At 46.3% G+C, this 13,541-nt stretch overlaps 1 protein-coding gene across 1 annotated transcript in view; it reads right to left on the bottom strand.

Annotated features, from left to right (window-relative positions):
• The window catches only part of DTX4 (deltex E3 ubiquitin ligase 4), a 41,867-nt gene extending 31,872 nt beyond the window's left edge, over positions 1–9,995 (bottom strand). The window contains exon 1 of the mRNA XM_079967512.1: positions 8,715–9,995. Within this exon, the coding sequence (XP_079823638.1) occupies positions 8,715–8,925 (211 nt within the window). The 5' untranslated portion in view covers positions 8,926–9,995. The remainder of the gene's footprint in view (positions 1–8,714) is intronic.
• Positions 9,996–13,541: the final 3,546 nt, after the last annotated feature.

Below are 13,541 nucleotides of genomic sequence, written 5' to 3' on the forward strand. Positions count from 1 at the left end.
TGGAAAGCAAGCTAGATGATGAACTGTACTATATAATTCATCAGACCTAGTGCAATGTGTTGAATCAACCAGGGTTCAAATATGAACTCAACCATGGCTTTATAGGACACCTGAAAGGCACTGTGGATAGACTTGTCTGTCTTAACCAGGGAGATGTGGGTTCAAGTCCCCACTCAGTCATGAAACGTAATAGATGACTTCACCTAAGGCTGCTGTGAGAATAAAATGAGGTACCTTTAATAAGATATAAGTCTTTGATATGTCCCTCAGGACATGGTCTTACAGCTGGATTCACTCATGCAATGCATTTAATCGGTCATGTGTGGGAAATTCTGCCTGCACTAATTCTCCTCCCATCCACTGTTGACATGGCCACTGTAACCCCCATCTGTAAAATGGGAGGAATAACAAATTTACAAGTGAGTTGAAGTCCTACAAAACACCCTGAATATCAAAAGTGAAATATAAGGACAAAGGAATGAGTCTCTAGATAAAATTCTAAACATAATGGGCAGAAATCCTTTACTGTTCTTTCCTCAGGCAAATGAATGCCTCCCCTAACTGCAGAGACCCTGCTAGATTTGAAGGAAACTTTTGTTTATTTGTTGGTATTCTTCTTCAGCCTTTCCTTTTCCAAGAGCAAAGCAAACATTAATCTCTGCCTGTCTCAGAGCTGACAAAGGCCTATAGACAGGCCGGCAGCCTGCCTGGCCCACTTTCTTTCCTGACCCACTGGCTCTAGCGCCAAGATGGGACGAGCTTAGACTTCAAAATTAGTTTGACTTTACTTCAGCAAAATTCAGGGAGGGAGGTGGAAGGACAGGCAGACACATGGCTCTTATCACCGTGGCAACCACTCAAAGAGGAGAAGGACAGTGCTTTTATTCAAGAGGAAGGGAGTGAGTTCAGGGAAGGGGTGGGGAGCAAGGGAGCCCAGGCCACCACCACACAGACAAGAGGTGGCCTGCATGCTAATGGCTCGGGAGCAAAAGCACACCCTGCAGTGCTAACTCCTTCAGTAGTAATTGCATCACAATGTTCGGCCCACATCCGCCATGCTGAGGAATGGAGTGGCCAGAATGCTAGTTTTAGAGGCACCATCCACATCTATACAAATGTACAGATATGCACAACCAAATTCTGCAGATGATCCATCAATATCAGTGCAATTGTTGCATCCTTCACAATTTTCCTTTATCAGGATGGCAAAAGCTCTGCCTATAAATTCCTATCAGTGTGTGTGTGTAAACACTATAACTTGGGCATTAAAGTGCCCAATGAAATTGATCAGCCACAACTGGAGGACAAACTCTCTCTAATTATCTCTTCACGCAATGCATACTCAGCTTACAAAGTTCATTTCCACATGGTTTACGGATGGTCACCAAACACCAATTCCTTTTTTAAATGGGCGAGTTGAATTCATGGAGGATAGGATAAGATCACCATAGGCAAATGGTACCGCACACACCTCTCTCAAGTCAACGTGCATAGGATCAAATACTTGCCATGTTATTTTGGTGCCAGAGACACAAAATCCAAAAGTGCCACTCCTTGAGAGTAAAAATATGTTGATTCAAATTGAATAACTTAACAAGTTTCTGTCCCTTTTATGACACTAAAATACAGCTGCCTGGGGCAGCTGCCTCTCTCTGCTTAACGGTAGGACTGGCCCTGACAGACATACCAATCTCTCGCAAGTTCACAGTGTAAGCTTTCCCATAGCATCTGGCTAGTGCACAGAATGCTCAGCTAGATTATTTTTTGTCTTGACAGGCCAGACCATTCTCATGTTTTTACAGGTTCTGGGCACTCAAACACGGCAACCCCTGAACCAGGATATTAGGGGTGGCTAGCCTGTGGCTCTCCAGATGTTGCTGGACTCCAACTCCCAACAGCTCCAGCCAGCATGGCCAATAGTCAGGGATGATGAGAACTGTAGTTCAGAAACATCTGGCATGCTGAAGGTTAGCTATCCCTTCAGTTGATGAAGATCTGCTAAGTCAGGCAATAAGTTTAACCTTACAAGTCTGTTTCACAATCGACAGGTGGAAAGCCACAATCAAAAAGCTACTGCCTTTGCCTCAGCATCCATCTGCTGCTCACTGATAGTTCCTTATGACATGATATATGTGTGCTGATATGCGTGAATATGTTGCATCAAAATGGCAGCTGAAGAGGTGCTGGGAGCCACAGCAAGCAGTAGGCATGCAAGACAGGTAATAGCTCTTTTACTGAGTGTCCAAGGCAGTACATCTTCATTACCTTGTTAATCCTTCTACCAGCTCTGTAAACGTGGGCAGGCCATATTAACACACCTTCTAACAATCCTGTTACGTGCCATATTAATTAGCAAGACTAAATAAAGAATACTAAAAGCCTGAAGGAACAAAGCTCTTTTGGAAGGAGTTCCACAACCAGTGTCCCACAACTAAAAAGGCCCTGGATGGACTAAAACTGTCCAGCTTGGGCTGACATTGACATATGAATCAGGAATACCCACTCCATAGTTCACACTCTTAACTCGCTCTACCACTTGCTATACCACTAGTATAGCAGAGCTAGATTTCCAGACTGGGGGTTCCTAACATATGCATTCCAGGCAGCTATTGCACTGCTCCGAGCAGCACACAAACGGTCCCATAAGTCTTCTGTGCTCCTAACACTTTATCCACACACCAAACATTCTTTATGTGGGTGCCCATATTTCATGCAGAGAGGAGGAAAGCATGCATTAAGGCTCTGAGATGAATTTCATTTCACACTTGTGAGGTAACTTCAGCTCCGCAGGGATGAATGCCTCCACTTCACAGCCTGCCTTCAAGGCCAGGCTTCAAAGGGTACAGCAGAAGCAAGGCAACTAGGCCTTATCATGGAAAGGCCCCAGAATACTCAACTCTCGTGATTCCAGAGGGGAAATAAAGCATTATTGGGTGGATGGGTGCATTTTTGGCCCCTGGGTGGGGGGTACATATAGCAATGGGAGGACGCTTAGGTAGGTGGGGTGTTACAACTGTTTGGTGGGCTGGGAGGAGCATGATTTACATAGCACTCCCAAACCCTGGCAAGAAAGTATTTGTGGCAGTAAATTCTGTGGCAGGGCAGCGTGGGCACCTGAAACAAGCCATACAGAAGGTGTGTGAAGGCAAAATGTTACTTGCAGGATGCCCAGATAAGATCTAGAACCATTTTAGGGGCCACTAGGTGGCGCATCGGAAGATGGCTGACAATAACATCTCTCCGACCCACACGAGGTAATTTGGAGGCTATGATGGGGGTAATTAGCCTCCTTAACCCCCCCAGGATTATGGGGGGGACGGCCCTTGCCTGCTGTGCCCTATACCACCCCCGAATTTGTGGGGGTGGGGGCACTAGGCACAAAGCCCTCCTGTGGGATTTTTGGCACTCCTTGACGCCGTCCCCGATTCGCGCCGCTGGTTGCAATGATCTTTAAAAGAAATAATTTGGACATGATTAATTGCACATACATCAAGGAAAAAGGGGAGTAAATACTGCTGACAGAAGAGATCTCTGATAACAAGACAACAATAAAATACGAGAAGAACGTCAAGATACGGTAATGACTGAGGGGGGAGGGGGGGAAAAACCTGCCTCTACCTTTTTATGTGATTTAACAAGAATCCCCCTCCCCTAATGAGTCAGAAATTAAGGACTTAAGCTGTGGATTTAAGGCTGTGTGGAGATAAACTTTCGATCCAAAGCAATGTTTCAAGATGAAGCTGGAAAGCTAAGAGTTTTGGAGTGACGCAGTCAGGAAAAAATGCCGTTCGCCATTTTGTGAGGCATTGTGGGAGCTCTTGGGTCTGGGAGGAGAAAGAGAGAAATAGAGTTGTTTACATATCGTGAATCAACTCCTCGGTGGGACTTAAGAGCGACAAATGCCAAAATTTACGATGGATAAAGTGATGTTATCTACGAAGGAGATATATGGAAACCATCTGGACTTAGTGGAGGAACGGGAAATCCACACAGGATTATTACACTTGCTATCGGCTTAAGGAGACTAACAGAAGAGATCGTAAAGGAAAAAGAGAAATTATACGAACAAGATATGATGTGGTAACACCAAGATAAGACTGGATAGAATTATGAACTTTGTTTGGACTGATTGGGACTGATTTGGACATTAACGCAGTAATAAGAAGATGATCTGAATTCCCCTTTGGATCTTGAAGTATGGGTTCCCCCAACAAAATTTAAAAATTTGGCTTTGTAATTCGGAATTTATATGATGTGATTTAATTTGATGTGATTGGCCAGTTAATAAAAATTATTTAAAAAAAAAAAAGAAGATCTAGAACCATTTTAGTCATGCTAGTTGACAACCTTCAGCAGGAGACAAATGGAGCGAGTGTGTCCCTGTTGAACCTTGCAGACTTTTCTTCAGCTTTCAGAACCATCTCCCATGGTATCCTTCCAGACTGCCTGACAGGCATCTGCTTCTAACAGATAGGCTGGTAGCTGAAGGGGGTGACAGGAAATTGTGGCTCCAACCTTATGGGAATTAACCTGTGGAGTGCCACACCTTTCAAAATCAAACTACTGGGAGAAGTAGGCTAATGACCTCCAGTAATCTTCTTTTGTGGGGCGCAGGTGGCGCTGTGGGTTAAAGCCTCAGCGCCTAGGGCTTGCCGATTGAAAGGTCGGCGGTTCGAATCCCTGCGGCGGGGTGCGCTCCCGTCGTTCGGTCCCAGCGCCTGCCAACCTAGCAGTTCGAAAGCACCTCCGGGTGCAAGTAGATAAATAGGGACCGCTTACCAGTGGGAAGGTAAACGGCGTTTCCGTGTGCGGCTCTGGCTCTGGCTCTGGCTCTGGCCAGAGCAGCGATGTCACGCTGGCCACGTGACCCGGAAGTGTCTCCGGACAGCGCTGGCCCCTGGCCTCTTAAGTGAGATGGGCGTACAACCCCAGAGTCTGTCAAGACTGGCCCATACGGGCAGGGGTACCTTTACCTTTAATCTTCTTTTGTAGCCCAGGAAGGCAATTGATTCTTCAAACTGTCTCTGGAGTTAATAGTGGGCTGAATGGGGGATAATAAACTAAAGCTTAATCCATGTAAGTTAATGGATTGGTTGATCTAGTACTGGGGTGGGGAATCATTTTCCACCTGAGGCTATGCTCTCTCAGGACCAAACTTGTAGGTCCTTGAGGGCACACTTGCATTGCCAGTGTGCCCCCAAAGCACACTAGCTCAGTGTTGGCACAAGCACAGCACACACACACTGTTTGAACATACATATATGCACACAAACACATACATACACACACAAATTTTTGCTCTCACCCCCCCCCCACAGCAGTTGGGCTGGGGGGGGGGAAGCATTCTAGCTTTTTCCAAGACTAATTGGCAAAGGGAGGGCTTTGATCTTCATGGAGACTGCAGATGGGAAAGTGTTAACCCTTCGTTCTCCAGCTATGACCCGTCCCCCAACCCACACACAAACGTATACACTGCATTTGGCCTTGAAAGCCTTGTGTGGGAAACTGTTTTCAAGCCTAACTGATGCTGGAGTAGTCTGTGGGCTAGATAGGAAGGCCCCACAAATTGTAGCGAGGATGTGGGCTTCCAGTTCCTCACCTGGGATTCACATGTCTAAATGAAGTAAGAGAAGTGATATCATGCAAGTGTTCTGGAAGGCAGTTCCTAGCATACAGGGCACCAAGAAAGAAAGGGCAGAGTGGAAGTCCTTCAGATAGTTACTAGTGATGCTGTTGTAGGAATGATTATCACAGTCATGGATGTACTGGGGATGTATATTCTCCACAGTGCATTAAAGCTCAGCTTGAGAATCCCTACTATGAAGACTACATGTATCTATTTGTAATGATACCCTCTGTGTGGTCCTAGGGAGGCCTGGGCCGTCAGCTTCTTACCTGTGTTCAAAAGGATAGAATCACAGAATTGTACAAAGCATACAAGACAGGTAGTCATCCAGCCTCAACTTAAAACCTCCAATGTGAAGGAGAGTCTACAACCTCTTGTGGGAGGGAGTCTGTGCCACTGTGTCAACCAACTCTTAGTGTCAGAAACTGTTTAGTCAGAATCTCCTTTCATAACTTGGGTACCTGCTCTTTAGAGTGACTGTGAAGTTATTTAAGTCTTAAGCTACTTGTTTTTGTGTTTAAACTGATTTTCATTCGTTTATTGTATTTTCCTATCTGTTTTATATCTGTAAGATGCTTTAGAAACCATTTTTCGTAGGAAAGAGGGATAAAGGCAATAATGTATGCCCGAAGAACTGGGCCTCTGCCTACAAAAGCTTAGGCCACAATATATACAGTATTTGCCATTTGTTAAGGCAGCCTTTACCAACCTGCCACCCTCCAAAGGTTTGGGACTACAATGCCTAGCAGCTGATGGCAGTCCAACACATCTGGAGGGCACCTGGTTGCAAAGGTTGCTTTAAGGTGTTAGAGGACTCCACTGATTTTGATTCTCTTCATACTGTCATTTTTTAAAATAAAAAAATCTCACTTTTATTTTAAAATAAACTGAAGATAAAATATACTTAGAGATGATGGGGGGGGGCACTCCTTCAAAATGACAGACCAGATACAGGGTTTACTTCAGCCCTGGAGCGAGCAGATCAAATGGCCATAGGATCGGTTGCTGATTTATTACATTTTCAGAGCTCTCTTGAATGGAATATTTAGAAATATTTCCAGCTTCTCAGCACCCAAAGTTAGAAAACTGACTGTAGATCTCTTGCAGTGTCCCCCTTGCCCTCAGATGAGCTGTAAGCCTCCTTTTCTCGTCCTTCTTCTGTTCAGTTAGAGGATCCTCCCCTAAAATATTCCTGTTCAATTCCTCTGTCTTGCTTTCAACATCTCTTCCTCCCTCATCTAGCTTCAGTCTATCCAAAATGCAGTCTGCTGCACCAGAAGGGGAGGCTCTCATTCCTATGCACTGTGGTGGCCTGATTCACCTGTTATCTCCTCCCAGCTTTCCTCCTGATCCAATAGCTTTACCTCTTCTTGACGTGAGCTCACTGGCAGTAGCAAACCGGGATTCCCAGCCAAGGAGGCTGATGGCTTTCCCAGGGTATTTTCCTCTTGTCAGCAAAGACAGCACTCAGTCTCTCTCTCTCTCCACCTACAATTGATTCCCCCCCCCCTTCAATCATGAGACTGCAATTGCATCACTGAAGGTATTTCAAGAACATTTTAAGTAGCGGCATTCAGCCCCTCCGGTAAATCCTTTGATCAAGGTGCTTATAAAGGGGGGGAGGGGGAGGCGGAGAGCAAGAGCAGCAGCAGCACCACCCACATCTCAACCAATGTTTCTAAACCCTGCCAATCAGCAGGACTTTATTCGGTTTGCTATTCAATATCACACTACTATTCCAGCCTTGTGCCCCCCCCCCAACCCTAGCTGACAGAAGAAAACTGAAAGAAAGCAGACAACTGACAGAAAATGGAAATAACTTCCATTTTTCACACACGAGTTCTAAAGGTTAGCATATATCCTTGATGAATGTCCCTAAACATTTATTTTGGTCAGAACCAGTAGTAAACATCCATTCACTCAGAGCCATATGGTTTGTTGTTTTTTCCAAGACTCCAGGTTGAAGGAGGAGTAGAGAACCCTCAGGGTGCAAACACAGATTCATTTCACTCGGATTTGTTGCTACTCTTTAACAACCTTTTAATCATCCTGGGTAAGTAAACCACTATCTGCCACTGCCTGTCAACCCACAATTACAGGGGAAGTGGGATATTCTAAACTGCATTAGTTTAGAGGGGGGGGGGGTGTTAACTGACTCCAGACCACTTAAAATGCAGTGCAAAGATTTTGAGTACAGTGAACATAATATTTCTTCACGATTCCTGGGGAATGGCTATTATGAAATTCTGGTTTTCCTTGTTGCTCAGTCTTGCTCTGACCCAGTACCTAAAAAGTTCCAATATATCCCATATTATTCCCCCAATCTTCACACAATCTTCCCTGGACCTAGGTGATCCCACTATGTTTCCTCTCTGTTCTGAGGCACACGCAAATCCAATTCTATGCATTTTTACGCAGGACTAAATCCCACTGAGCCCAATGGAGTTTACTCCCAAGTAAGCTCCCCCCAATACTGCCTGTGGCCCAGAAAGCCCTTGCCACCCCGCAGTCGCACACTTGCTTTTCCTTTGCAGGTATGCAAGCGCTTGGGAGTTCATGAAGGCTAAGCAAGGCACCTGAGAACAACTAGCAACGGCACTTTCGGCTGTGAATATGACTGGGCTGCGCAGGCAGTTCCCAAACTTGCACTCGCGTTAATCCAAAGTACAAGGTTTGCCCAGGTTAAAGAGGAACTCTGAAGACATCCAGGTGGCCGAGAAACCCTTAGATGAGCTCCCTCGTCTCATTTCTGCCTTCGCAGTCGCCGGGCGGGTTAGGGACCTCTGCCACGCCAGCGTACCGCGCGCACCCACCTCGGGCGACTCCTTCTCCAGCCTCCCCATCGGTTCCTCTCTTACGCCGCCTTCCCCTCCCGTGCCAATCGAGGGGCTGTTCCCACCACGGATCTCCACCTAGATTACTTTGGACACCACGTCTCTCGATCCCAGGGGTTCGATCCCCGGTGTGGCCTTTTGTCAGGCAAGGGAGGGAGAGATGGGACCGGCCGGGGAAGAGAAAGGAAGGCGAGAACCGGCTACCGGGCCACGCGGTGGGGTGGGCGCTCCAGGCCACGCCGGGGCACACTCACCCGTGTCCTGGCGGAACTGGTGCATGGACTGCAGATCGATGATATAAGGCGACAGGCGGTTGTCCACCTGGCCTAGGACGACGCTTCCCCCGACTCTCGGCCCGGATCGGATCACCGCCTCGATGTGGTGGCTCACGGCGGGGCTGTAGGGTCTCCAGCGCCCGTGCTCGTTCAGCCATTCCCAAACCACAACGGCCGAAGCCAGCAGCATATTGGTGGCGGTCTCCTGCAAGCAAGCAAGCTCTCCCGATCCCAAGCGGCGCCCGGAGGAGCCCCTTTTCGCCCGGTCAGCGTCCGATCGGTCTCATCTACCCCCTTTAAACTCTGCAACGTCACGGCCACTAGCTGGCTGGCTGCTTCTTGGATCAGTTCCAGATCTTGCTCTTGTCAAATCTCTCCCTTTCTCTCCCCGGCCGCGAAGAGCTGGGCTTTGCGGGGTTCACAAGCGCCTCGATTCTGCTCGCTTCATGCACCTTTTTAAAAAAGGCTTCTAAAGCTCTCATCCCACCCACTTGAAGACTCTTGCTTCACTGCCTATAAAAATGCATGCATTTAAAAAATAACAAGGATCCATCCACTCAGCGAGCTGGAAAAGCAGGTTCCGTCATTTGCTCTGTGAAGTGGCTCCGAGGGGAATTTCTCACTATCTTTACAGCGAAAGGAGGGTGACTCAGTTACACCAGTTGCATCTCCTCCTCCTGTTTTCCTCTCTGCAGCTGCACGGGGGATCCTTCTCAGCGAGCCCTTCTCGGAATTTCATGCTCTAGTTTTCCCCCTCCTCCTCCTCCTCCCCGTGCACTAGATGCAGCAATCGCTCCAGCTCCACCTCCCTGTTGCTTTTCTGCGTGCCTCCTTTCTACGAGGAATCCGGGTGAGTGGGATTTTCTCGGCACAGCAGGAGAAATGCAAGCCTCCACCAGACGCGATGCCCGCTTTCCACAGCGGAGAAACAATCACCCATTGCACGGCACGGGCACTTCACTCCTGCCTATTGCAACCCGCAGCCTCTCCCGCTACAACTTCCCTGCCTTAGCAAGGTTTTGGAGTAGGAGCCGCAGCACGAGCTCCCCGGGAACGCGACGTCTCGAGTGCGCGAGCTCCCTCCTCCTCCTCCTCCTCCTCCTCTCACCACCATTACCTCATGCTCGGCCCCCCGCCCCTAAGCCCACCCCTCTGGCCAGCATCAGGGCGCCATCTGCTGACCGTAGAAAACGAAGCAGCGGCAGGAGGGACTGAACCATCGCACGCAAAACAGGGGGGTGGCACTTGCCACCACGAGCAAGCAGAAGAGGAAGGGAAAAGCAAGAGAACGTGCATGCGAGGAAAGGCCCGTCTGCAGAATCGCCCGTGCCATTGCTTTCCAGCCAGGCCCGCTGATTTGCCACAGCTCCTCACTGCAGCCTCTAGTGCCCTCCAGCATTTGCAGAGGAAAATTAGGTGAAGCAGTTGGATGTGAGAGTAGTTCCTTCACAGCTGAGATCAGAGGAGGCAGTGGCGACGAAGAATTCCTTTGGGTCATTCCCTGTTAAATAATTTTGTAACTTTAAAATGCAACGTTAGTCCTCTCTCCTAAAAAGCACAGCTTTCGGATATTTTCCAGGGGCGTAGCTGTGGCACCTTAAAGACCATTGCGGCATAAGCCAACCTTGTGACAATACTTCAAAAGTGTTATCCTAAGTTACAGGGACAGATGTACGCTATAACTCAGGATTCACACATCTGATGAAGTGGAGTGGAGTCCATTTGCTTATGCCATGATAAATTTGATAATTTTTAAGGATACCACAATGTTCGTTCTAAATATGACAATTCTACCTTTTTCTAGGGACACGGGTGGCGCTGTAGGTAAAACCTCAGCGCCTAGGACTTGCCGATCGCATGGTCGGCGGTTCAAATCCCCGCGGCGGGGTGCGCTCCCGTCGTTCGGTCCCAGCGCCTGCCAACCTAGCAGTTTGAAAGCACCCCGGGTGCAAGTACAGTAGATAAATAGGGACCGCTTACCAGCGGGAAGGTAAACTGCGTTCCGTGTGCTGCGCTGGCTCGCCAGATGCAGCTTGTCACGCTGGCCACGTGACCCAGAAGTGTCTGCGGACAGCGCTGGCTCCCGGCCTATAGAGTGAGATGAGCGCACAACCCTAGAGTCTGGCAAGACTGGCCCTTTACCTTTTACCTTTTACCTTTTTCTAATCTATCTTGCTAGTGTAGAAGCTAATTCCATTTTTTTTAATAATAAAAAAGCAACCTATGGTCAATGCTTAGAGGCTGGATCAAAGCAAATCAAGGAAGCTAAAAATTCTGGTGGCCATATTAGTATGATCTAGAAATATTTTATTTGGAATTATGTCAAAAGCACTTTTCCGTGTACAAAGTGCTTTACACATCCTATTTTTAACTTCACATCAAGTGTTTGAAGTCAGTTAGGCTGTACAGTGGTACCTCTGGATGCGAATTGGAGCCCCATTCACATCCTGAAGGGAACGCAACCCGCATCTGTGTGTGTTTGCAGGTCGCGATTCGCCGCTTCTGCACATGCGCGTGACGTCATTTTGAGCGTCTGCACATGTGCAAGTGGCGAAACCCGGAAGTAACATGTTCTGTTACTTCCAGGTCACCGTGGAGCACAACCCGGAAATGCTCAACCTGAAGCAACTTTAACCTGAGGTATGACCCTATCATTAAGTATGAATTCAGTACATGCCTGAATCTAATATATACATGTGGCCAGGATATCTGTTAATGGTGACTGATTGCTTTACCTGAGCAGCCTGGCCATTCTTTTGTGAGGGTAAATACTTTAATTCCTGAAACCAGGTCACAGGCTCGCTCTATTAATACACAAATATGCTCTTAAGACAGGTAAGCAAAAGACAATGGAGAGGATTTCCTGTTTCCTTCCTCCTTGCAGAGAAATATTTCAGGTCAATTTGGGATTTATTTATTTGGCCATTTAGTTTTGAGTGTATCGGCTAGAAACGTTTTTAACTACTGTACATAAAGTTGTATGTTATTGTATCTTGATGTTTGCTGTGGCCTAGGGCTTATGTACTAGTAAATAAGCAACTGATAAACCCCAGTTCTGTAATTCCTGCAGGTTTAAAGTATAATAAATGCTTAAAATTTAATAAATAATAAAATGTGTTTGTGGGAGGGGCATTATTGGTTTTTGTTTTTATTATGTATTTTGTGTTCTCATTTTATATTTTTATGTTGTGAACCTCCCTGTGATCTTTGGATGAAGGGTGGTATACAAATTTAATAAATAATCTGAATAAAGCTACAATAAAAAGGCAGCTTTACCCTGAGTGAGTTCCTTTAACATATTCTATAAAGATAATATCACCACCTATTATTATCCTCAGGATATGTCAATAAAACACAGGTGGGGTCTCAGTAAGAAACTGCAGTGGTTCACTTCAAAGCAAGAGTTGATGTGAACAGCTGAGAGCCTTCAAACAGGCAAGGCAGAACCCCATGTTGGGGACTTCAAAGCCAGGACTTTAATTCAACATGCCAACGGTAAAAATCACTGCAATGAAATAATGTCCTGGAAACAAGCTCTTTGATTTACTTTCGCTAAGCGTGGCTCTGTGAGTGGTGATGTTGCCAGGTGAGCTATTGATGAATTCAAAACACAGCCTGCTCCTGAGAGGCTTGAGGCCAGCCACTGAAGGGAAAAAACTTGTCATTTCAGGCAGCTACTAATGAAAGAAGACAGCCATTTAACTCTGTGATTTACTGTTAATGGATGTTACGTGTTTCATGCCATGACTGCTGATGGCTAGTCTCGGGAGCTTGATTTCTAGAATAAAGCCAAGGTGCTCACACTGGGTGGCTTCAGAAAGCACTGTGGCACTTTTTTAAAATGCAAAGGCACCCGTTTCTCACATGCCAGGATCCCATGGAACTGGTTTACTGTGAATTGGAGTTTTGCTAAGCACAGTCCACTTCACTACGAAATGTGGGACCATGTAGATAACTCTCGGTCTGTAGAGTCACAGAGAGACTTTCCCCTGAGAGATGGAGTAGCATAAACGCCAGCCCTACCACAGTAATGCGAGAACCATACAAACATAATGTTGGAAGATCCAGGGCAGACTAATGGAAATGCTTCCTCACACAGTGGAATTCGTTATCACAAGTTATAGGAATGGCCATCTACTTCAAAATGGGATTAGACAAATTAATGGAGGGTATCAGTCACTGCCAATTGTTTGTGCTGCTTGTGAGGTGGATATAGTGGCATGTTTTAAACACCTATTTGTGCAGGATTTCTCTGCACTTGTCCTGCATCCAGTGACTCTGCCTGGACTAGAGACCCATGTCTGCACCATTAGTTACATCAAAGTCAGTACCAGAGGAAGACAGAGCACAGCTTAGGGTACATATTGTATGTCTTCTTTATATTTTTATTTGATTTTACAAGTATAAAATTATAGAAATAACATAATACATATCGAAGCTCTGGACTTCCCACCATCCCCTCCATGGGTTCTGTTATTAAATCTTTTCTACTGCCTCTTTTTTATACTCCATTTAAACAAAAAACAAAATAAAATGTCATTCCATAATACCCAAGAAATTACAAGTGCTACTACAATCCTGCTAATGTTTACATCTGTTTACAGTGGTCTCCAAGATAAATTATAAACTTTTCCCATTCCTTGTCAAAGTTTTGGTCTTCTTGGTTCCTGAGCTTTTGGGTCAATTTTGCTATTTCGACATAGTCCAACAATTTGATTTGCCATTCTTCTCTGGTAGGGACTTTATCTTCTTTTCATCTCTGGGATAATAGCATCTGTGCTGCTCATATTGTACATCTTCAATAAG

Source organism: Podarcis cretensis (genome assembly GCF_951804945.1).
Source record: "Podarcis cretensis genome assembly, chromosome: 1".
NCBI classification, from domain to species: domain Eukaryota; kingdom Metazoa; phylum Chordata; class Lepidosauria; order Squamata; family Lacertidae; genus Podarcis; species Podarcis cretensis.